Source organism: Rattus rattus, chromosome 1 (genome assembly GCF_011064425.1).
Source record: "Rattus rattus isolate New Zealand chromosome 1, Rrattus_CSIRO_v1, whole genome shotgun sequence".
In the NCBI taxonomy this organism is placed as follows: Eukaryota; Metazoa; Chordata; class Mammalia; order Rodentia; family Muridae; genus Rattus; species Rattus rattus.
This window is the reverse complement of record NC_046154.1, coordinates 172,746,066-172,771,245: the sequence shown is the minus strand read 5'-3', so window position 1 is coordinate 172,771,245 and position 25,180 is coordinate 172,746,066. Positions and strand designations below refer to the sequence as shown.

Here is a 25,180-nt window from a genome sequence, read left to right as displayed (position 1 = left end):
ATTGATTCAGAATTATCGCTGCTATTTTTTTTATTTTTGTTGTGGTTTTTGTTTGTTTGTTTTGTTTTGAGATAGGGTCTCACTAATTCTGGCTGCCCTAAAACTAACCGTGTAGACCAGGCTGGCCTTGAACTCACAGAAATCCATTTGTCCTGCCTCCTGAGTGCTGAGATTAAAGGCATGCACCACCACACTGCACTTCATCCAGAATTTTTTTTTTAACATACCATATACTAGAGAGTATGAAAGGCCAAGCTTTTGCTGTGAAAGCGGATATTTTAGCTGGATATGGAAGCAATTAACTGCAGTGCAGTGAGGTGAATGTGTAGTGAGAACACTAATGGTAAGTAATGTTCCACTCCAAAGGGCTGTGGGCAGCTGGAAGAATTATTGGAATTTTGTGTAAAGGCTCTAATAACCCAATTATTTGACAAGGGGAGGGTAATTCTTAATTTTTGCACAATATCGGAAGTAGATGGATAGCTGGGCGGGATGTAGCTGCTCCCATGTCGGCACTCAGTGTGACCGAAGTAAAGTTCCCTTTTCATTGCAGGTGGGAATCAAATGCAATTACACCTGCACCACAACCACAGGTGTTATCTCCTGCTTGGTGGGAACATAATCACCATCATGGTCCCTTTAACTTCATGTCCCCTCTAAAACCTTGGGCACATAATAAAACCCCTGCTCCTTGGACATTCTGAGCGCTCACAGCCAGCGTCATTCCATGCCTGGCAGTGATGCCTTTAGGGATGAGAATATTCCTCATGAACTTCATAAGCATTAGCATCATATGTAAAGCATTTAATAGTGAAACAGATATAGTCGCTTTCTCCCATCCGAGTTCTAACTGTACCCGACCCTGCTTAACTCCAGGGATACCCACTGTTGGGCATGTTCACCTGGTACAGCCACATAGAGTCACTTCCTATAGATAGCACGTGAGCTCTGCCAAAGATAGTAATTGATTTTGTTTTTGAGAGCACAGTTTCCAGGGAGGCGCAGTGGCTTATGCCTGCAGTCCTGGCTCTTTGGGGAGCTGAAGCAAGATCATGTTAGCCCCAAGTTCAAGTCTAGACCTTGTCCCTCCTCAAATCCTATAATCACAGATATTTTGTATCTAAAGAATTAGATGGAGAGTATTATTTGCTTATTATTTGCTTTAACATATATTACAGTCTATATCCTTACCCGTGCTTTATTTTATTGTATTATATATTTAGATTGCCACGGTTTAACTCAGCTGCAGTCTCAATTACATTATAGGAGTATTGAATGTCAAAATTAATATTCTGTTCCTCTGTAATTTAAAACGGGTGTGTTGTCAGGAGGCTGAAGTTTGAGGTCAATTGTATAGTGAGTTCCAGGCCAGCCTGTGCTACATAGCAAAACCCGGTGCAAAAGTGAAATTAAAAAAAAAATGGCTTTGAATTTTCTCTACCTTCTACGGTTATAAGTGTGTGTATATTGTGTGAGCATATGTGTGCACATGTATGAGTGTGTACATGTATGTGAGTGCGTGTGGGCACATGTATGAATGTGTGCTCATATATGTGTTTGTGTGTATATGTATGTGTTCCTGTGCATGTGTTGTGTGTGTGTACTCCCATGTGTGAGAGTGTATGTGTGTACACGTGTGTGTGTGTGTGTGTGCCTGGTCAGTAAAAATTCTCTTTGCAAGGGGGAATGAGGACTTATATTGTAGTTTATCTTCCGGATGAAGTTATTAGAGTGGGGGAACAGGCCTTGTAGGTCTGGGCACAATTCCGGGCTCTAAGCTATCCACAGTACGGATTGCAGAACGCCATGCTGGAAGAGTTCATGAGAAAACTTCCAAAGTGAGGTATGCTTTTAGGGGGCACTTTAAAGAAAGGAAATGCCAGATTTGCCTTGTTCCGGCCCCACTTCCAGTAGTTTAAACTGTTAGAGACTCGTTTCATATCTCTACGTCCCTGAGTTTGGACCCCAGTATACATGCTCCGCTTTCTTCAAATGATGCTGGTGAAAAGGAGAAGGAGCCTTCTGGAGACCCCATCTACCTCATGTCGCCTTTCGAGGCAGCAGCGATGACGTCAGCGGTCTAGCTTTCAGGCATTTTCATCCTCTTACCTTACCTTGCTGCGAAATAACTGAAGGTCTATAAATAAACACCTTAAGTATTCCATGAGGACTCTTGCAGGAAACCCCACAAGGAATTCTTTCATGAGTGCGGATCAGTGTTTAACGCCTCTGAGTTTGAAGACTTAGTAATCACTCATCACTTTGAGTGGCTGCTGGTTGTCAGAGGACTGCTGGCGAAGCTGTCTAAAACCCAAGGGTGTTGGAACAGGAAGGTTAAGACTCCCTCACCCTGTCAGGGGAAGGGGATGGGGAAGGAACTCTGGGAGGGGGAGAAGAGGGGGTACCCATGGTGATGAGAGAGGGAGGGAGGGAGGAGGGAGGGAGGGAGGAGAGAGAGAGAGAGAGAGAGAGAGAGAGAGAGAGAGAGAGAGAGAGAGAGAGAGAAAGGTCTCACACTAACTGGGCAAAATGTGAAAGCTTTCTCTATCTTCAATGTTAGGAATACGTCTCAATCATTCACACCAGTGACAGGATTACCTATTCTTCGTCCAGATATTTGGATGACAAATGGAACAAGTGGGTGGCTGTTGCTTTTTGTCAGCAGCAAAATTGATTTAGGACCACAGAGGGAAGTAACAGCTATCAGAGCCAGAAAACCCTCTTCCTAATGAACTGAGAGGGAGCCATTACCCTAACCTCTAAAAGTCAGCCACACGTAAATTACTTACTTTGTAGATTATCCAAAGTTATCGCTTACACTCTTTCTCTGTGTCTTTTCAAATTTCTTTTTCTTTGGACTATTTCACTGGCAGATGAATGAATGGGAAAGAAAGATCAATGCTAAGTTAGGACTCCATGTTTAAATGTAGATAGCCTGGATGGGTTTCCTATCCCTATAAGAGTCCTTTCCATAAAACTTTCTTTTAAATTGGCTCACGTGGTGGTGTGAACCTTTAGTCCCAGCAATTGGGAAGCAAAGGCAGATCTCTGTGAGATTGAGGCCAGTCTGGGGTACATAATAAGGTCCAAGTCAGTCAGGAATAAAAAGTGAAACACTGTTCAGAAAAACAAAACAAAACCAAACAAAACCAACAACAACAACAAAAAAAAAAAAACAAAAGAAAAAAAACTTTGTTGTTGTTAGCATGTAAGTGGAGATAGGGAACAAGTCTGAATGACTGCTCTGTAATTATGACTTCTGAAAGGAAAGCCCTCTTCTATGCTTGGGCCTCCCCCTTCAGAACAGAATATAAATCTACGTCGAGCACCACATGAAACGGGGCGTGGGAAGAGCGTCACAGAGCACCCTGCCCTGTTGTGTCCACACTTCCAACCTTGCTAGGTTTATTTCGTGGTGCATTTGTCATAATCTATCTCTTGACCCCATCTTCATCCCTCTCAGCCTTCCTCCCTTCTGTGCTCTGCTCTTAGTCAGTTAACCCAAGCTGGATGCTTGCTTGGCTTTCCCGGAATAACAGTAAGATGACCAGCCGTGGAGACTGGTGGGTGTGTTGGGTGTGGCTGCCCCTCACTAGCTTTTGGGAAATCAGTAAACATCTGCATGCTTCCGTTTCTCTTCCAGGGAAGAAATGATGGGGGTGAGTTGGACAGCTGTTATGAAGATTAAACTCAATAGCTTGTCAGCAGGATAGCCCAAGCCTTGCTGCACTACAGCGTCTAGTAAGTGGTAGATATTAGTCTTTATAGTCCACAGTAGCTTGTTTTTTCTATGGTGAGATCTCAAACCAAGTTACAGATGTTCACTTCCAAATGTGGATATGTATCTTACTGTTAAAAAAAAAAGACTTAAAAATTATCAACTCAGTCATCTCATTTAATAACATACTGTTTTAAACTTTGTTCTTTTCCATAAGATCTTAAAGAGTAAAGTTTTCTGATATTATATATATATGTATATGTATATATATATGTGTGTGTGTGTCTGTGTGTGTATGTGTATGTATACATATATAGCATAACATAGTATATACTTTTATATGCTATACATTTACACCATTTACTTTTTATTCATTCTTTTCCTCTTAATTTTGTGTGCATGACTGTTTTACCTACATGTATGCATGTAAACCACATGTATGCCTGGTGCCTGCAGAGACCAGATGAGGGTACTGGATCCCCTGGGACTAGAGTCATAGACTGTTGTAAGCAGCCATGGAGGTGCTGGGAAGAGAACCCAGGTTTCTGCGTGACGGTCCGTGCTCTTAGCCACTAAGCCATCTCTCCAGCTCCCTGATGATATTTTTGGCTTATTTATAGAACACAGGAAATTTTTGAAGGAAGATGTAAACTATGGACTTAAAACTGTTCTGTATTTGTGATACATGAGTTGGGCAGACAGATAACTGTACTTATATTCAATTGCAGGGGGGAAAAAGAGAGAGAGGCGTATCAAAATAAAAACACGTGAATGATTCTCAAACATGCCTCCACAGACGCAGCTGATGCAGTGCCCCAAATCTCCGTGTTCACTCTTAAATTTAGAAGAAATTAGTCAAGATACTGACCCAATAAATCAGTCAAAATACTGACCCTCTTTGTTCAAATGAGTTTCTCTCATTGTGAAATTTAAACCCGCTCCAACAAGCATAGCTGAAGGCATTTAAATAATTCTCCATGGTTCTCAAGGGTCACTGGTTTTCATCCAGTGGATTGGATATTTCGGTTTAAAAAAAAAATTCCATGTTCCTTTTTATTGCAGTCGTCCAACAGCTGTAAACCCATCAGCCACTAGAGAAACGGGAGCCAAATCAGCCCTCCGCAGCTGCGAAGAGAAGAAACGGTCGGCCAACGTCACATAATTTCTGGGCTCTCAGCAGGCTGGAGTCAAAGTACAGTTTCCCGTGCCACAAAATCCCTGGCCTTGTAAACACATCGAGTTGCCCATATGCTTTGATTTATTTTTGCCACGACTGGGAAGAAGCGTTGTGGGAAAAACGGTAGAGGTGGCTGACATCCTGCCATGCGCCAAGAACGACGAAGAAAGTAGTGTTTACCCTAGCGTGGACGCCGGCCATTACTGTTTGCGTTCGTTTTCCTGAGACAGCGTTTCAGCATGTAGCCCAGCCTGACCTCAAACTTGGAATCCTCCTGCCTCAGCCTCCTGAGGGCTGGGATCACAGACGTGTACCACCAAGCCTGAAACCATCGTACTTTTTAATCCTCACAGTAGCTGTGAAAGCAGATCTTACCCTTATATACGTGAGAGCTGAAGTTCAGAGACGGGGTAACTTGGTAAATACCGTACTGAGTCATATTCGTGTCTGGTTGGTGCCTGGTGGGACTCATGAGTGGTCACTGCAGTGCTCTGCCTTCCAGAAAAAGGGACCGTTGAGGGAAAATTCAGTGGATAAAGGCCAGATGGAGTGGATCTGGGAAGTGTGTCTGTGTGTGTGTGTGTGTGTGTGTGGTGTGTGTGTGTGTGTGTGTGTGTGTGTGTGTGTGGGGGTGGATAGAGTGGATCTGGGAAATGGGGGAAGTGAATGGAATGGATCTGGAAAGTGGGAAGAGGCAGATGGAGTAGATCCAGGAAGTAGGAGGAGGTGGATGGAATGGATCCAGGAAGTGGGGTGGAGTGGATAGAGTGGATCTGGGAAGCGGGGTGTGTGTGGATGGAGTGGATCTGGGAAGTGGGGGGAGATGGTCTTCGTTTTGAAAGAATAGAACTGCCCTACTACTGGAATCTTTCTTGTAACAATAGAGAATGACCCAACAGTCTTACACAGCTTACGACATAGAGCAGGGATCATTTTCATTAACTCCCTCGGCTCCCTACCACTATCCGTTAAGAATTCTAGCCAAGGGGCTGGAGAGAGAGCTCAGCGGCAAAGAAGCATTTGCTGCCCTTGTGGAAGACTGGGGTTTGAGTCCCAGCATCCGCGTGGTGGCTCACAACCATCGGGAAGGCCAGTCAGGCGATCCAACAGGCATCCACGGGGCGCACATACACGCATGCGGGCAAAGCATTCATAAAATAAAATAAATCTAATTAAAAAATTATAATAAAAATAGTTCTAGTCTAGAAACTCTGACTCTGTTATAGTGACTCTTCCTAGGAACATTGCTTGCTGTGTGTGAACCAGTTTAGTCTTGAAGCCAGTGGCCTTACACCTCAACAAGCATCCGAATCGCCGGGAACCCTTCCTGCTCAACAGACGCTCAGGTCCTGTCTGCAGAGTTTCTGGTTCCATTGGTCAGAGATCGAGTCTAAGGATTTGCACTGTCTATAAGCCACTCCTATAGGGAAAAAAAACCTGTGCTAAAGAGAGTCACTTTGTTTTAAAGATGTATTTATTTTATAGTACGAACACTGGTGTTCTGCCTGCATGTATGTCTGTGTGGGGGTGTCAGATCCCCTGGAACTGAACTTACAGACAGTTGTGAGCTGCCATGTGAGTTCTGCAGAGCAAACCCTGGTCTTCTTTAAGAACAGCAAGTAACCACTGAGCTATCTCTTCAGGTCCCACCTTATTTTATTTTATTTTATTTTTTGTTCTTTTTTTCGGAGCTGGGGACCGAACCCAGGGCCTTGCGCTTCCTAGGCAAGCGCTCTACCACTGAGCTAAATCCCCCAACCCGGCTGCACTTTTAGAACGATCTACCTATAATAAGGTGGCCTAAGAAAGACTAGCATTTGACCAGGCAGTGGTGGTGCATGCCTTTCATCAGGCCAGATGTCATTCCAGAAATCCAGTCATCTGGATACGTGGGGTGGACGCACGCGCACACATGGAGAACCAATTGTTCTTATGACTGTGTGCCACCAAGGTCAACGGTTTTTTCTTCTAATATGCCCTTTGCTCACTTAAGCAACCCAAGAAGGAGACCTCAACAAATCAAAGGAGATGACCGTTTCCACACTTAGGATTTGTATGCATGTGGTGTGCGGGTGCATGTGTGTGCAAGCATGTGGAGGTCAGAGGTCAACACTGGGTGGTGTCTCCCCAGGTTGCTCTCTGTGTTATTTTTGAGGCCGAGTTTCTAGCCAAACCTGGAGCTCGCGCTATTCAGCTGGGTTTCCTGGCCAATGAGGTCAGGGACCCACCTATCTCTACTCCTCCCAGAACCTGGGGCCTTTTACATGGACTCTAGGGGTCAAAACTCAGCCCCGCCCCCCATGCTTTCTCAGCAAACACTGAGCCATCTCCTCAGCCCACGCTTCCAAATTTAAAATGAGTTAAACACCCCTAATCCAAAATTCTAAAATCCAGAATCAGGACTTTCTGGGCAGCAGTAAGATGATACAAGTATAAGTTTCTACCCATAATCTATGTGACAGGTTATGGCCAAGGCATGGATGAGTTGGAACTACCGTGTAAAATGGTCCTCACGCTCTGTGCATAAGGTCTGCATTAAATATAAATGTATTTCATGTTTGGATTCGAACTCCGTTCCCATGCTCCTATTACATATATGTGAACTTTCCAACATCCCAAATATTTCTGATCTCAAGAAGTTTTTCAGGCTTCATCACTAAGTCTTCGTGATCCAGAAAATAGTAGCTAAAAATAGAATTGCTCTCAAGCAGATATCCAGCCATTTCAGTGCAGAGTGCTTATGAATGTTTCTGTTTTTAAAGGCAGGTAAGGGATCCTTGTGACATCAGACCCCTGGACACTAACAGCCTCCACCATTTGCCCTGGTTAGGCTCCAGGTTTGGCCTGGCCTGGTCTGGCTCAGTCAGGCACATGCTTAGTTAAGGTAAAATGGTCTACCTGAGCAGAAACTTAACCTGTGTGAAAACAGAAAGAGACACGAGAAACTAGGACCATTTTCAAATGAAATGGATTTCAACATCAAAGTAGCCTGAAACTATAGAAAAAACCAGGTCTCCGTTCCCTGGGATCTTCCTATAGAATGGGGCCTCTCACTCCAGCATCCCTTTGACATGGACAGACACTCACTACATATCTTCCCTACTCAGCGACTCGGCTCCTTTTTGTCTGGGTGATTCTCCTTCTGATAGAATATCATCTAGAATCATTTTACTTTAAGGTACCTGTAAAATCCCAAATGGATTTCAACAGGATGAAGAAAAACCTTATAGAGGGTTTCTTCGAGGAAGGTGTACTAAACCTTTGAAAGTTTACAACCAGACGACCTATTTAAAAGAAAAAGAAACACCGTTTTCTAATGCATGCACATGAAGGTTCTGCCTTGTCCAGTTAGTCTGGTTAGTAAGAGATGCTCAACTGTTTGTTCAGTCCATTGGTCTTGGCTTTTTGAGACAAGGTTTTTTTCGGTGTAGCCCTGGCTCTCCTGGAACTCGCTTTGTAGACCAGGCTGGCCTCAAACTCACACGGACCTGCCTGCCTCTGCTTCCTGAATGCTCTGACTGGTCTGACTTCGCATGTCACCGAGCCCAGTGAGAAAGTCAGTTGTTTAAAAGGTCATTCATTCTACAAACACTCATCGAGCCCCCCTTCTGTGCCATGTTGCTCAGAACTATGCTGAAGTAGTCTTGAGTGGCTTGGACGGCAAGTCAGTCAAGGGCCTGTGTACCTTCCTATATAATCCACCAGATTTAATGGTAGGGATGTGTGAGCATTCTCCCTCTCACATTTTCTAATGACAGATGTTCGCCTGTAGCCCATAGGCAGCATGTATTCTGCTACACCTATAAATATGGCCCAGCACAAAAGTAAAAAAAAAAAGTGTTTAAAAATATTATGAATTCCCCCCCAAGTGTTTATAAAAAGATAAAGAGAGGGGGGATATGTTCTATAGATGTGTGATGAGGTGTGGGGGAAAGGGGTACCTCTGAGGGCCCATGTTGAGGCATCCCTTCCACCTGAGGGACCAGCCACAAGATGGTATAGTATAGAATAGAGTTTATTCAGGGCATGGGGAGGAAGTTGAGAGGGTAGTAAGGGCAGAGAGGGGGGAAGAAGAAGAAGAAGAGGAAGAGGAAGAGGAAGAAGAGGAAGAAGAGGAAGAGGAAGAGGAGGAGGGAAGAGGAAGAGGAAGAGGAGGAGGAGGAGGAAGAGAGAGGAAGAGGAAGAAGAGGAGGAGGAAGAAGAGGAAGAAGAAGAAGAAGAGGAAGAAGAAGAAGAAGAAGAAGAAGAAGAAGAAGAAGAAGAAGAAGAAGAAGAAGAAGAAGAAGAAGAAGAAGAAGAAGAAAAGAAACTTTGCAGATGACAACATTTGGCCGAGAGAAGCTAAAACGTTGGGCATCCTTGATGGAGTAGATGCTTGTCTCTGGAGCATCCGGGTCACTTTTATTTGAATCATACCTGAAGAAAATTAACTGAGAGAAACAAAACTATTCTGCTCTTCATTTGCAGCAGTATCACTTCAAAGGTCTTTCACTGCCTAGAAACCAGTAGGTACTGGCTACATAAAGCTGCAACCCCCTCTTTTTCAATTTGGGGAGCACTAAACTCACCTTTAGAAGTAAACGTCTCTATCCTGTTACTCTCTGACCACTCCCCCATTCATCTGTGTTACCCTACCCACGATGCTTTGTGCCCCAGCAACGCAGCCCCATTAGCACAGTGTCCTGGTGGGTGACCAGTCCATGATCTCTGATAGTCTGTCCTACATCAGGACCAGGATAAAGAAGGAACTGAACAACCTACCCTTTATGTGATGTCACATAGATACTCTGAGTTGTTTTGTGTTTTGTGACAAGGTCTCACTATGTAGCCCAGACTGACCTTGAACTTGCAGCATTCCTGGCTTCAGCCTCCTGAGCGCTCATATTACAAGTGCACATCCCCATGCCCAAGTTCCTCAGCCTTCTTACTGTAAAGGTCTTCTGTTTGGTTTTGTTGCTGCTGCTGTGCTTTCCTTTGCTATTGCTTGGGTGGGTGTGTGTGAAATTAAAGAACTGAGTGCCTTCAGGATAGCCAGGAGAGCAGACCAGCCTGGATGACCATCTGCAACTGGCGGGTAGCGAGAACAAAGTGCACGGGCACCATGGAGTTCTATTCCCTATAAAGGATGAGGGTGTGACATTTGCAGGAAAACGGATGGAAGTGGAGATCATGGTGCTAAACAAAACAAGCCACGCTCATAAAGATAGTAGCATGTCTTCTCCCCTGTGCAGAATCTAGGTTTGTATTCACATGTGCACGCACACATGCACACATACACACACACACATATATGTATACACACACACATGTAGGACAGGAGAATAAGTAGAATGGATACTATTTGGGGAGGAAACAGTTCTAAGGAGAGGGTAAATAGAGTAAGTGTGAAGACGGAGAGGGGTAGAACGGGAGGGGAGGGCTGAATAAGCAGGAAGTATAAATAACGCAGCAGGTGTGAAAAACGGCCCACAGGTGTGAAAAATGTCACAGCGAAACCCATGACTTCAAAACCCTTCTTCTACCTGCGTTCTGATACTTACTGAGCACCTGCCTCGAGCTCAGGGACCGTGCAGGGTGGTGTGGATATGGACATCCTGAAAATCCTACCCAGCTCCCTGGAAGTTAGAATCTCAAAGGGAGACAGAGGGCATGCTGGGGTGAGCACACAGGTGCCTTCGAGGGGAAGTGGAGGGAAGGCATTTGTGTTCTGGGAACACAGAAGTAGGAGAGGTTAACTCTGCCTCTGGGTAAAGGGACTTCAGGCAGCTCCTTGCAGAGAATTGCTATTCCTCCTACTGCTGGGCAGCCAAGCCACCAGATACTGAATCATGCATCTTGTTTTCCATGATCTCAACAATGTCTCCTATTTACTGCCACAGGTGGCTTGTGTGTGGTATCCTGCCAACCTCTCAGTACCACTCACCTCATACTTTAGATCCAAAGGTCACAGCATTAAAAAAAACAAAACAAAAAACAAAAACCTGGATACCTCCTAAGGAATCTAGTTGTACTTGAGTATTATCCCAAAGTTGAGGTTTCAAACACAAGTGAATAGTGCTTTGTGGGATGAGCAGAGAGTTGGAGGGGCAGCTAGCGGAGAAGGAAACAAGCATCGTGAGGGAAGCAGACACCAACCCTGGGAACTCAAGACCCTAGCCCCCAAGGCCGGAAGGTAGCTTCTGGTTTGTTTTGCCTACCACGTGGAACGCTCCTGGGGCCTTGACGGGTCTGAAGCCCTCCACAGGTAAACACTGGTCGGCGTGGCCGTTGCAGAAGCAGCTGCCCTTGACAATGAAGTCATAGATGGCGTAGTGTGTGAAATGGTGAGGCTTTGCGTTCAAGTCGTTTCTCTGACAAGGGCAGGACTGTCGCTTGAGCAGCCGCACGCGGAGGTTGGTGATCCTCAGCTGCTCCTGTACTTTGGCACTGTAAGGGTTTTCTATGTCATATGGTGGTGACAGGGCTCTGAAAATAACCTGTAAAGAGAAGAAAACACCATGTGTGTGTGTGCATACAGGCTGTGGGCACACCCCGGATTGTTTGCCCAGTGCAGTCCTGGTTTGATTTTTTTTTTACCCTTCGTTATCTGCCAATGATAAGATAACCAGAGGCTTTCAGACCTTGATCACACCTGGAGGAGAGCCACCCTGTTATTTTAAGGCACAGGTGTACAGCTTATGGAGCCCAGATGGGAATGATGTACAACCAACAGAACTTTGGCTCTGATGAAGGTGGCCGTGCGGGAAGAGCATACTGGGCAGAAGAAACAGCCAGCTTCCGGGCCGTGCAGCAAAGCCACGCTTGACTTATTTCAGGAAGAACCATAGGCCAGGCATGGTGACAAATAGGCAGGAATATCACGTGAGCCAAGAGTTCAAGACCAGTGAGGGAAGCCTAAAGAGGAGTCGGGGTCAAAAACCAAACTAACAATGTCAGTGTAAACGGGAGACCAAGGAAAGAGTGGCTGGAGAGACCCGAAGACAAATGGCGGACAGACGAACAGAGAGGGAGGCCTTGGGAGGCTGTGGTGGGGTCACTTGCACTATTAGGAGCCAACGGGAGGAAGTAGCAGCATATCTGAGCTGAGTCTAAAGAGGTCGTGTCATTCCCAGAGCGGAACAGATCGTACGAAGTAAGGGCAGTGATTATAGCAGAGTGTGTGCTTAGCACAAGGGAGGCCTTAGGCTTGATGCCTGCCACTGCCGTAAACAAATACCCAGTCAGAAATCAAACAGAGGGCCAGTTGGAAAGCAGCTATAAAGTCAAGACCCACGGCCTTGTATTTCTGAGTGATCTTTGACCCTTCCAAAGGACGAATCGCTTAGCGATTGGGACCATTCTTGCAATTACACGATTATTTTCGGTTATCCTTTTCTGGAACTGCCTTCTATGCTTTGTGGCACTTTCTGAAAGAGCATCCCTACAGGCAGTCAATGCACTGCCCTTGAGGGCCGACTGATTTCGGAAGTCATTCAAGTCCAAGTGTAGGGAGAACAGCGTCTGGTCAAGCTGCTGCATATCGCTCCGATCAGGGTTAAATACACTCACTATGTTAACGAAGTTGCTTCTGGGCTGGAGAGATGGCTCAGCGGTTAAGAGCACTGACTGCTCTTCCAGAGGTCCTGAGTTCAAATCCCAGCAACCGCATGGTGGCTCACAACCATCTGTAATGGGATCCATGTCTGAAGACAGGAATGGTGTACTCATATATAATAAATAAATTTTAAAACATGAGGTCGCTTCTGTTGTGCAGGTTACAGATGGACTCACAGGGGTCATACAGTGCCTCAGGCATGGGTGCTACGCAGTCCCCACTTTTCCTGTCACTCAGGGGAGCAAGGTTGGTAGGAGAGGACAATGGAAGCCAAGGGAGAGAAGAGCTCCTGGAGTAGAGTGTTTCATGAAACAGTATTTGGAATGCATGCTTATTACCCAGATTTTATAAGGACATAGAATAAAGTCTTAGGCAATTTTGGCCACTAGGTGTGTTGAGGCATTGGGTATCCTTTGGGATGGCTCTAAGGACTTAAAAGCCCTAACAGCAATAAATTAAAAAGCAGAGATATTTTGATAACTACGTAGCACAAAAATAATTATCAGATGTAGGCTTCAGAAAAACTACCACTCAGGGAAAATGTATCCAAGTGGCTTTTTTAGGAAAATGAAATTTTCTTAAGGTATGCTTTAGATATAAAATTATCATTTTTAGAAATAGATAGGGGGGGTGGTTTGTGGAAAGATGGCCCAGCAGTTAAGAGCGCTTGTTGACCTCCCAAGTTCAGGTCCCGACACCCACGTGGCAGCTCACAAACATCTATAACTCCAGTGTTAGGGCATCCAATCCCTTTACAGGACTCCACACGCACCAGACACATAGGTGGTGAGAGCAAAACACTCAGGCACATAAAAAAAATAACACTGTAAATATTTTTTAAAAATAGCTGGGCATGGGGGCGGAGGGCATAAGCTTTTAATTAAAGTTCTGGGAGGCAGAGGCAGATGGATCCTTGAATTTAAGGCCAGCCTGGTCTACAGAACAAGTTTTGGGATAGCCTGGGCTACACAGAGAAACTATATATCACCCCCACCATTACCAAAAAAAAAAAAAAGAAAAGAAAAAAAGAAAGAAAGGAAGGAAGGAAGGAAAGAAAAGAAAGGAAAAAAAGAGAAGAAATGTATTTTATAGCAAACACCTGAAAAGGCAGGGATCAACTCTGGAGAACCATGCCTCCATGTCTGTGAGGATAAAACTGCTCTCAATAAAGCGTATCAGTTCCTGGCACGGGATTCAGTGGACACTTGGCCTTTATACAACAGGCAGAATGATTTCCATTATAAAAAAGAAAGCTGAATTACTTCACACTCTTGCTTAACCATCCATCCTCCCCTCCACCCTGCCAAAGACCTATTTTCTTCAGAATAAAGCAGTCTTTCAATGGCCCTGTTTGATTTTGGTCCTTAGTACTTATAGCACTTGTACTTAGTGCCGGACAGTCTACTTACAGCTCTTTATTGTTAGTACTTACAGTACTCATACTTAGTACCCAACAGTCTGTTTATAGCTCTTTATTAGTAGTACTTATGGTACCTAAGCCATAAACAGTACCTATAGTACCAGTACTTAGTACCTGAAAGTCTTCTTATAACTGTTTATTGATCCATTGTCTTCCCAGGATAGACTGAAAACATCTTGGGGATAGTCCCAGTGTCACAAGAACCACCCTGGTGCTTTGTTTAATGTATCTTTTGGTAAGTTACTTAATTACAAAACTACCCTCTGCATCTGAGTAATAGTGAGTTCTGAGCACCCTCTGTCTGTCCGGAGACCCCAGTGGAGACCCAGTGCCAAATTCCACAATGCAGCCTCAAAGGGGTAAGAAAGGACAGGAGAAACAAAGGCTGCATTTGCTACTATCTAACAATGTATGCACTTCTAGTTACGTCTTAACATCTCAAACTGGACCCATTTCATCTTGAAAGGATTCTAGCCCATTCCCACCCACATTTTAAAGTTGTTGAAAAATGACACAGAGCGGAACAAATCGTATGTCACCTAATTCAGAGTCATCGTGGAAGGGACGAAGTTTGCTTCTTAAAGACGGAAATCAGAACGCATTTCATATTTTGAAAGTCCCAACGACAGAGCTCTCCAAAGCTGGAGACATCGTGGAGCGAACTGTAAATGAGACCGGTTTTCCACATGTCACCCCTGGACACTAGCGTTTCTGTTATCTCCTCATGCAGGCAGAGAGAGGCATGAGCTGGGTAAGCAATGCCCACTGGGGAGCTGGTACTGTGTTCTGTGCTGTCTGCCCACCCTTCCTTTTCCTGGATATTGGTGGCAGCTGTTTGGGCTCAGTTCCGGCCACGTGCTTACCCTTGACATTTTCCCTGTCTCCCTGTCCCCACCCCACCCCTCTCACCCTGAGAGTTGTTTAGCACCAGCACAGGGGGAGGAAGATCTGTCAAGGTTTGGGGAAACTTAGAGGCCCTTTTGCTTCCTGAACCCAGCCCAGGGAGGCTGAATGGCGGCTCTGTGCTGGGTGTGCATGACTCCACAGTTGGCAGGCTGATATCAGCAGGGAAGGGACATCGTGACCCCCCGAGGCTGCATGCTGGAAAGGAGACGGAGCAGTGCCACAGACACAAAGGGGAATGGGAATTTAAACCATGAAATCTTTTTTTGTTTTTTTCCCAGAGAGGAGACACCTTAATCTGATACTCTGGGAAGGGGATCTAGCCTATATCAGGAAACAAAATGAGAGCCAATCCAGATGCTCCGAAGTCCTGGCAGGTGGCCCTTGGGTCCCACCCAGAAGAAGCCTGTGTACCACTACTGAAGAGAAGAAAGGCACTGTGGAAGCCGTCCATTTCCCAGAAGCCTCTCCTGGTTTTGTCCCCATGAAGAAGGGTAGATGCCGTGGGTCCATCCATCACTGATCTGCCTCTGGTTGCTTCTGAATACATAACTCCCAACAGGGGCACTTTTAGAGCCAGGTACAAGGACTCCTAAGCAAGATTAAGCCCTTCCCCAGCCTGCTAGAGCCAATGCCCAGTGCCTCGTGATTCTTTTTCCCTTAAATTAAGTAATTTTATTGTGTTTTAGTTATCGGCATTCTTCTCCTTACAGAAAAGTATGCCACTCAAACTTTAGAAGACGATGAAGAGCCCACACCGTGCGTCACCAAAGCCAGCCAGGAACAAGATCTCAGTAAGAGAACTTAATAAGATCCTTCCCTCTAAACTCCAGTACATAATGGAAAAAAAAAACCCAAACTCTGTACAGTTGCTGGGTATTCTTCCAAGTCAAGAACTGTGCTGCTACATCAGTAGTTCTGAAAGGGAAGTCCCTGGAGAATTTGTTAGAAAAGCAAATTCTTGAGTCCGCTCTCTCTCAAGCCAACTACATCGGCGACTCTGGGAGGTTGGCTGAGCAATCGGACTTTCAGAGGGCCCGATTCTGATGCAGAGGAGAGAGTGAGAGGTCTTGCTGTACCGTTTAAAAGCAAACCCGCTCAGAATGCCGCCGTACAGATGACATAATTTATTTAGCGAGGTTGCTATTGTTAGGCCATGAAGCTGTTTCCTTCTCCACGTAACCGAATACAATGAACAACGCTGTAAGTGAAACGTGGGCTTCCCTGGCTTCTTCCTAACTTCCAAGTAAAATCCGTGGAGCAAAGAAAAATACATCATTTAAAAACATCTGCCCTTCCGAATGAATCTTGGACCCTTCACCCTGGTCTTGCCTGAGTTCCCCTCCCCCTCCTCTTTGTTTGTTTATCAAGAGTATCGCTGGGTAGCTCTGACTGTCCTGGGAGCTCATTATGTAGACCGGGCTGGCCTTGAACTCACAGAGATCCACCTGTCTCTGTCACCTGAATGGTGAGATTAAAGGCGTGTACCACCACCCTGGACTTGTCCTGTGAAGCTAGGATCCCTAACCTGTGGCTGTAGATTCTCACCTCAGGTTCTTCTTATGCCCTAGTGTTAGAAAGTAATCCTTAAAGAGATCTGGACGGGCTAGATTCTCTTTCTTTTCTGGAATTTTCCCATCTACAGGACTATAGTTGGAGGAAGCTGGTAGCTATGGACAAGCCTTGCAGTGGAGCGGCCCGTGATATCTTGCTGCTGATACAGTGTGACCAGCAGCCTCTTTCTCCTGCTGCCAAACTTTCCCCACCAGGATGGGTTTTATCTTCTTGTAGCCTAAGCCAAAACAAACCCCTCGTCTCTTATAAACACACACACACACACACACACACACACACACACACACACACACACACCACCCCCACATGAGGCACTATACTGAGAATTAGTAAAAACACCATTCTATGTCTTTTTTTGTGCTTCGAACTGGGAACTGTTTAAGGCAGTATGAACAGGATAAGAATTAAACAAGCATCAGGGGCACAACGGTGAAGGTGCTCTTCCAACGATGTCTTATGGGTTGCCCCAGACTTCACGTTTAATGTGTAGGCTGGTGGAAGGGAGAAGGAAAGGGAGAAAGGGGAGAGAGAGAAGGGGAGGGGCAGAGATCGCAAGAAAATCAGTCTGCCCTCCAGAAATCGTGATCACATTAAAAACTGATGGTACTTTCCAGTCGCTATCTTGGGAATGTTCTAAGCCCACTCTGGTCTTGGATCTTGGTCCAGGATGGCAGTTGCTGGGGGACTCCTTGTCGGTGTCTTATTGCCTGTTGGTATACATGAGACTGGACATTCAGAGAGTTGGGATTTCGCTTGAGTAACAGCTATGGCCATGCCCCATAGACTTAGCACATGATAGCATTTCATAGTTACTGTTAGAGAAATGAATGAATGAACCGTTCCTCAAATTTCATTTTTTTTTTTCGGAGCTGGGGACCGAACCCAGGGTCTTGCGCTTGCTAGGCAAGTGCTCTACCACTGAGCTAAATCCCCAACCCCTACAAATTTCATTTTTAAAAGAGCAGTAAAGGGCTGGTTCAGTGGTTAAGAGCACTGACTGCTCTTCCAGAGGTCCTGAGTTCAAATCCCAGCAACCACATGGTGGCTCACAGCCATCTGTAATGGAATCTGATGCCCTCTTCTGGTGTGTCTGAAGACAGCTACGGTGTACTTATATATAATAGATAAATAAATCTTAAGAAAAAAACAACAGGGACTAGACTTAGAACTAAGAAAGCAAGTTGTTCTTTTAACTTTTAAAAACTCCTATTGAATCAGTCTTTGAGGATTTCATATATATAATGTGTAGCCTGGTAAAACTACAAACTCAAAATGAGAATTACAGAACACTGAATTTATTAATATCTATATAAATATGTGTTACATTTCATATTGACTTTATGGCTTCCCTCTCTTCTATAGCATATGAGGGGTTTATGCTCAAAGAAGCTGCATTTGGGTCTATTGTATTCCCATTTCCTTACTGTCACTTGCTTTCGCTCAAACCAGGGTTCACCACCACTTCCTCCTTTTCCTCCTCCTTCCTCCCTCCTTCCTTTCTCCCCCTCTCTCTCTCTCTCTCTCTCTCTCTCTCTCTCTTTCTTCTCCTCCTCTTCCTCTTCCTCTTCCTCCTTCCTCCTTCCTTCCTGCTCATTCTCCTGGTCCCCCCCCTCCTCCCCCACTCAAGACAGGGTGTCTGGGTGTAACAGATCAGCCCTGGCTGTCCTGGAGCTCACGATGCAGACCAGGCTAGCCTTGAACTCAGAGATCCATTAGTCTCTGCCTCCCAAGCACTGGGCTGGGATTGAAGGCTGCACCATCATGTGGCTCACATGCTCTTCTTACAGCCATTTCTGAGAGTAGAACCTGAGGCAGCTGCGCGACCCCCCCCCGAGAGCGTCTTTAGTTCCTCCCTCTGTTCCGTTGGCTACACCTTCATTTTCACTCAGTCCAAACATACTTCTGATTTCTTCTTTGACTTGTGAGTTATTCAAGAATATGTGACTTCCCAAGATGTCTTCTTGTTGTTGGTTTTCTAGTTTAACTCTCTTGTGGTCAGAGAACATTTATATAATGTCACTTCACATTTATTGACATGCGTGTTAGGTATGATCCAATATGTTGGCCTGCCTTGATAAAAATTCTTTGAAAGGGCCATGACCTTTCCAAATATAAAAATCATCATGTCTGTGTCTCTGTACATGTGCGATTTCCGCTTTATGTATTTCAAAGCACAGTTTTGGGGTTCATAAATAGTTAAGATCGTTATATTCTTGTAATGAATTCCTTTATCAATATGAAATGTTTCTTTTTAAGTCTAATAATGGTCTTTGACCTAAAGTCTACTTTATTATCTGCTCTCTTCGTTCAGAAATATATCTTATGCTGTCCTTTTGCTTTGGTTGGATCTCACAGTTAAGCAGGATTCTCGCAGACAGCTCAACTGACCTTTTTAAACATATAATCCAGTCGATGTATGCCTATAATAAGGATATCTGTACCTTTCAACCCTTGAAGTGACTGTTAATGAAACATCAAAGCCTAACCAGGATGGTCATAGATCCCAGCTCAGCTACGTATAATAAAATCACGGCAAGGCACTCCTATCCCCCACCCTTTGCATCACTGCTGCTATGCATCTTAGTTCTCCACGAATTATAACCTCCAAAACACACTGTTGGTACCTTCGCTTTAAAAAGACAGCCCTCCTGAAGGAAAACAAGGGTTTTTTAAAATGTTTTTTACATGTATTTACGTTTTCCAGGTTTGATATTTTCTTTTTGTAGCTCTAGATATTGTTGCAGTATCAGAGTTTCTTGTTGGTGATGGTCTTTTGTTTTGTTTTGTTTTTATCTTAAGAGGGCTCTTTAACATTACCTGGAAATGGCAAATTTGCCAGGGATAAAGGAGGCCTTTCTAGGTCTGCGAAATCTCCTCCATTCCATCTTCTTTCTGAAAGGAAGTTTTTGCTGGGTATAGAATTCTAAGTTTTGGTTGTTTTCGTTCTCGCTTTTTTTTTTTTTTTTTTTTTTTTCTTTTTTTTGGAGCTGGGGACCGAACCCAGGGCCTTGCGCCTTGAGGCAAGCGCTCTACCACTGAGCTAAATCCCCAACCCTGTTTGTTTTCTTTCTGTTCCTTGAGATCCCACCTCTGCTGTCCTGCTTGTGCTGATGAAGGCAGAAGCCTTCCCACCCATACCTGTTCCTCTCCACACGCTGTGCTAGGGTTTCTCTGGCTGGCTTTCAAGGTTTTTCTTTTTACTGTTGGCCTTTAAGCCATTTAGTGACCGTGTGGCTTGGGTATTTTCCTTGTGTTTTGTTGAACTTGCTTGGATCCCTTCTCTCAGGTAGTCCTGAGCTTTTTCCTGAGGTGTAATCTAGCTACTTGACACGAGCTGGGTCCTTCTGAGGATGACTTTTACGTTTGTTTTGTTAGGTAAGCCAAGTACAGTTGTTAATAACTATATGTGTTGATTTGAATGAGAAAGGCCCCAAAAGCTCACATATTTGAATGTTTAGTTCCCAGCTGGTGAACTGTTTAGGAAGGATTAGGAGGTGTGGCCTTGTTGGAGGAAGTGTGTCACTAGGGGTGGACTTTGAGGTTTCAAAAGCCAATGCTAGGTTCAGTCTCTCTCCCACCCATCTCTGTCTCCTGCTTGTAGATCAGGATGTTGTCCTTAGCTACTGCTCCTGTGCCCTCCCTCACGCCAGCCTGCCTGCCCGCCTGCTTGCCTGCCCTCCCACCTGCCTGCCTGCTAAAGGTTGTGGACTAACCCTTTGAAACTGTAAGAAATCTCCTAATTAAATGCTTTCCTTTTTAAAAGTTGCATTGGTCAAGCTCTCTCTTCAAGGCAATAAAGCAGTGACTAAGACAGTATAGGACACATTCAACCCCTCTACAGAGATGATGAAACCCCTCTAGCTACTCTAGTAACATGTTACAAGGTCCATGCTGGCTCTACACAGCCTGTGTGACCCATAGATACTGTTAGTTCTGCCCTTTGTGGGGAGCGTGCCTTCTGTGGTGTAGGTAGTCGTTTTTGTTTTTAAATTTAATTGTATTACAGTCACAGTTGTGACTAGTAGTAGCCTAGCCCGAAACTCACTGGATAACCCAAGCTGGCCTTGAACCAGGACAATCCTCCTGCCTCGGTCTCGGTTCCCAAGTGTTAGGAGTATAGGTGTAAGGCACCACACCCAGTGACAGTTTTATCCCATATGTGTTGATCAATACTCAGCTGAAGGTTTGAGAACAACCTTTGGAAGTCTGTTTCCTTTCTGCAACTCCGTCCTCATGAGGTCTAGCTGCCTTCACCTTCCCAGACTCTCACAGCTCTTTTTTATTTCTCCCAGGTTCTGAACTCAGAGACTCATCAGGTTCCATCTATGTTCCTCCTTCCTGCACCAGCATCTGGTCGCTTCCTTCAGACAGTCAGAGAGGAGATCTCAGGGTCCAACCCAAGCATCATTGTCCTGTCCCACTGATGTCCAAAGGCTGGAAACTGTTGTTAGCAATCAGGCATCAACACCACGTGCCCCAGGGACCCAGCAACATCAGATACATGCATCATCACCAGCTGCCGAGATAGGACACATTCCTACTGTCGCCATGAGTAGCAGATCCTCAATACATCTTCCTATAAATGGCCAGTGCCTCCTCTCTTCCCTCCATTTCCCCCTCCATCCTCGATGAGAGGCAGCCTCTGTACACCCCTTCCGCAGTAAACCTCCCACATGAGATCTGTCACATGGTGTGACTTTATAGCATCCATCCCTTAGAGTATGACAACTATTATTTCACAAATCTCATCTGGTACTTAGTTATTTCAAATGAAGGTGAGCCTCGTTTTTGTCATCCATCCTGGTAGAACAATTAAAGGTAAAAGCCCTAGGAAACCTTCTTAAAATAAAATAACATTCATAAAATAAAACGGCAAACCTGCATATGGACTGGCACTTTTTAAAATATAAATTGGTAGAAATAACCTATTGAAAGTTGTTTTATTGTTTTGTTTGTGGTTGGGGTTGGTGGTTTTCCTTTTTTCTCTCTTTTCCCCCCTTCTTGGTCTTTTTCAAGACAGGGCTTCCACTGTGTAACCCTGGCTATCTTGGAACATGCTCTGCAGACCGGGCTGGCCTCAAACTCAGAGATCCACCTGTGTCTCTCTCTTAACTATTGGGGTTAAAGTTGTGTGCCACCACTGCCTGACAGGTTTTGTTTTGTTTGTTTGTCTGTTTGGCTTTTCAAGATGAGGTTTTACTATGTAACCCAGGGTGCCTTCTAGCTCACTGTCACCTTCCTGCCTCAGCCGGCTAAGGAGTGGGACTACAGGCACCCGCTACCACTCTCAGTTGATAAAGTCTTGTAATAAAGCCAAGAGCCTGGTTGCACTTAGTAAATAAGAAAAGACATGAAGAAAAAAAAAAGCAAATGTTTTCTTCTTTTTGTAAAAAGGAGATTTATCTTATTCCTAATCATGTGCTCGTGTGTGTGTGTAGACACATGCACGTGAGTACGGATACCTGTGAGGGTCAGAAATGTCAGCTCCCCTGGAGCAGCCTGACATAGTCCATGCTTGCAGTTGAACTTGGGCCCTCCGGTAGAACCACGCCCAGGGAGCATCTCTCCATTCACACACACAATCTTTAATATTCTTAATACCCATGAGGAAGGCTATATGCCATTGCCTTTTGAAGCTAGTAACGGCCATCATCGTAGTTGAAGGGTTTGGCATCCAACTGAAAACCGCAGAGAGCATGCGCTCTGCGAGGGACGGAGAGGTTCCCGATTCTTCCCCATAATAGGAGTCTGCCTTGGAGGATAGGGTTCCTCTTGGGAAGTCTGTGAAGTTTCAGGCTTTTTCAAAAGCCTTGCAGAGAATGGGAGTTGTGAGAGGCTAGATAAGAAGAGGACGGCAGAACTGGCGCGTGGGCGTCTGCAGCTAAACAGCTGGTTGGTTTAATTTTAGAGCGTTCGTCCTTGACTGTAACACTCTGAGTGAAGCACCCACTTGTCTTGGAGAAGTATGTCTGACTTTGGGGCAGCACCAGAATCCTTTTGCTTACACCCCTGGAGCACGAGGCACCCTGCTTCATCAGATAGCCCACCTTTTAGAGTGGGAGAGTCTTATCTGCTGAGATAGGACAATATAACCCAATAAAGTTCGGTGGAGCAGGCTGAGGAATGCGGTGCACTCAAGTGACTTACTTGTCCGATAATAACCTCCGTTGTAAGTACACAAAAGCTTCTTTGCGTGTTTCAAGGGCATATTTACGGTTTGAGCGTGATGAAAGGGCCCTTCTTAAATATCTTCAAAGGGAAGGAGGAGGACAGGACCGACGGGAGGGACAAGAAACAGCAGAGGAGCAAAGTAAAAACAGAGATCGCGCTGGAAACAAATGCCCCAAATCCTCCAATCCGTATGGAATGCTAGCGGCTCCTTTAAGTCAGAAGTCAGAATCAAAAGGCAGCCGAAGAGTCCTGAGGACCAATGATCCGGTCCCGCAAAGCTCAGAGTCGTTTACAAGATCGACCAGCAGCTCAATGACAGTAAGAACCAAAAGCCAGTATTCCAGGCTCCCATATAAGAGTTTTTCCCACTAATCCCACTTACCCTTCGTAGCTATCTATCCATTCCTGCTCTGTGGGATTAGGAAATAACGCATGTGCTATCTGGGACCTCTACTCCTTATCCTAATAGTGGATGGGATTGACCGTGTCCTTGGGAAAAGTGATAATACTCAACCCTGTGAACACACAAGAAAGCCAGGAAGCATTTTTTTTTTAATAAACAAAAGTATCAGATGTAAAGATGTCTTCAAAAAAATCACTACTGTTAATAAATAAAATGACTGGCATGTAATGTTTCCCTGGGCATCTTACTTTCTTCGAGTCACAGATCAATCAGTGACTGCCAGTCAATGTCTAGGACTTACTGACAAGCCTCTCAGAGTCTGTCCATCTACCTAGGTAGCACTTTAATACTGGTATCTGCGTTCTTAAGCACATGCTTGGTTCACAGAATGCTTGGCTCATCAGGATCCTCTGCTTGCCCTACGATGGGAATGTGCGGATGACCTCCTGGTTTCTACCTGCCCTTCTCTCCCATACTGGAGCTCATTCTGTTTCTAGAGAGCTCCCTTCCAAAGCTGCTCCTTACCTGGAACACACTCTCTGTCCTTGTCGCCCATCACCTACCCTGTGACTTGACCAACTCGCCCTGCCTTGCGGGTCTCATCTCCTACCTCAGTTTATTCAGGGAGCTGACTTTCTTGTCACTCTTCATCAAGAGCCCACCTTAGATGTCCTCCTGTGTTGTTTCAAGAGTCTAAAATTGCCATGCCTGTTTTTTTAATTAACTTGTCTGTATTCTTTACTATGACCCTATGGAATTGGGGGGGTGGAGGTTCTTCTGACCAAAGCTTTAACCCATATTACAAGTACCAAAAAAACCCAAAACCTCAGTCATGCTTGACAATGGTTTTTAGTTTATCAGCAGCTTTCTTCGTTCCTTCCTTTGTTCCTTTGTACCTTCCTTCTTTCATTCTTTTCTTTCTTACTTTCTTTTCAAATCTCATTTTATCCTTAAAGTACACCTAGGGTGTGGTATTATTTATCCTCATCAGTCAGATAGAGACACTCTGAGACAAGCCAACTTGTTCAAGGTCATGGGGAAGTAATCCGCTCTAATGCTGGAGCCAGGTTGTTGGAGTCCAAATTCAGTTAACTCTGAAAGTTTATAGGGGAGTGAAAATGGATGTAAAGACTGGAGGCTTAATTAAGAGGAAGCTGGACAGGGTAGCATCGGGGGGGGGGGATGGGGGGACAAGGAAGAAAAGAGCCAGGAAGAAATAGATAAGAAAGGGTCAGGGATGAATGAATGTAATAGGATAGGGTAGGGTAGGGTAGGGTAGGGTAGGGTAGGGTAGGGTAGGACAGGACAGGACAGGACAGAAATAGAATAGAATAGAATAGAATAGAATAGAATAGAATAGAATAGAATAGAATAGAATAGAATAATTAATTAATTACCACGGAAGCCCAAAGAAGCAAAAATGTAAAGAAATAAAAAGTAACAATGGTAGGTGCTTATCTAAAGGAGTGGGGGAGGACTGGAATCCTTGCCCAGCTTGGTGGATACAGAATAGTTTCCTATTGTTTGTTTTGAGACAGAATCTCACTATGTATCCTTGGCTAGCCTGGAACTATGCAAGTAGATAGACTGGAACTAATGGTGTGAGTCACCACACCCTACTGAGTGCAGACTACTTTCCACAGCTCAGAGGGAATGAGGGTCCAGTTTGTAAAGGTTTCATGAAAGGAAACGGGGTGGGGGGGGGGCAGAAACAAGAAAGGAATAGAGGCATATTCATTCATTAGTTGAGTGGCATGGGGGTGGGGTTTATGCATTGACATGTCCCATGGAAGTCAAAAGGAGAACAGAAGTCATTGCTTTTACCAATCATCTTCACTGTAGCCTTTGTGGTGATTATGACAATGTCTTGTGTGGTTTTAATTCACGTTTTTCTGTTGGCGGACAGGACTAAGGGTATTTTCATGGCTGGGCACATTTCTTTCATTTAGTGTCTATCCAATCCTCTCATCCATTTTTTGTTATTTTTCTTGAGTTATGACTCTCACGATTTATTCCATGTAAACATATTTATTCAGGCATAAGACTTTCAAATCTTTCTCACAGCCAGGCACTTATTGTGTTAAGTGTTTTTAAAAGCAACATCCTTTTTTATTTGTTATTGCATTTTTTATTTATTTATTGCATTTTTTCTTTTGTGGTAGGTGCTTCTCGAATCTCACCTAGGAAATATTTGGCTCAACCCTGGGTCATGTAAAATT

General features: G+C 44.8%; 1 protein-coding gene across 1 annotated transcript in view; it reads right to left on the bottom strand.

Annotated features, from left to right (window-relative positions):
- Ntn4 (netrin 4) overlaps nucleotides 1-25,180 on the bottom strand; it is a 114,799-nt gene that overhangs the window by 56,772 nt on the left and 32,847 nt on the right. Inside the window, exon 3 of the mRNA XM_032911521.1 lies at nucleotides 11,093-11,371. Coding sequence (XP_032767412.1) covers nucleotides 11,093-11,371 — 279 coding nt within the window. The remainder of the gene's footprint in view (nucleotides 1-11,092; nucleotides 11,372-25,180) is intronic.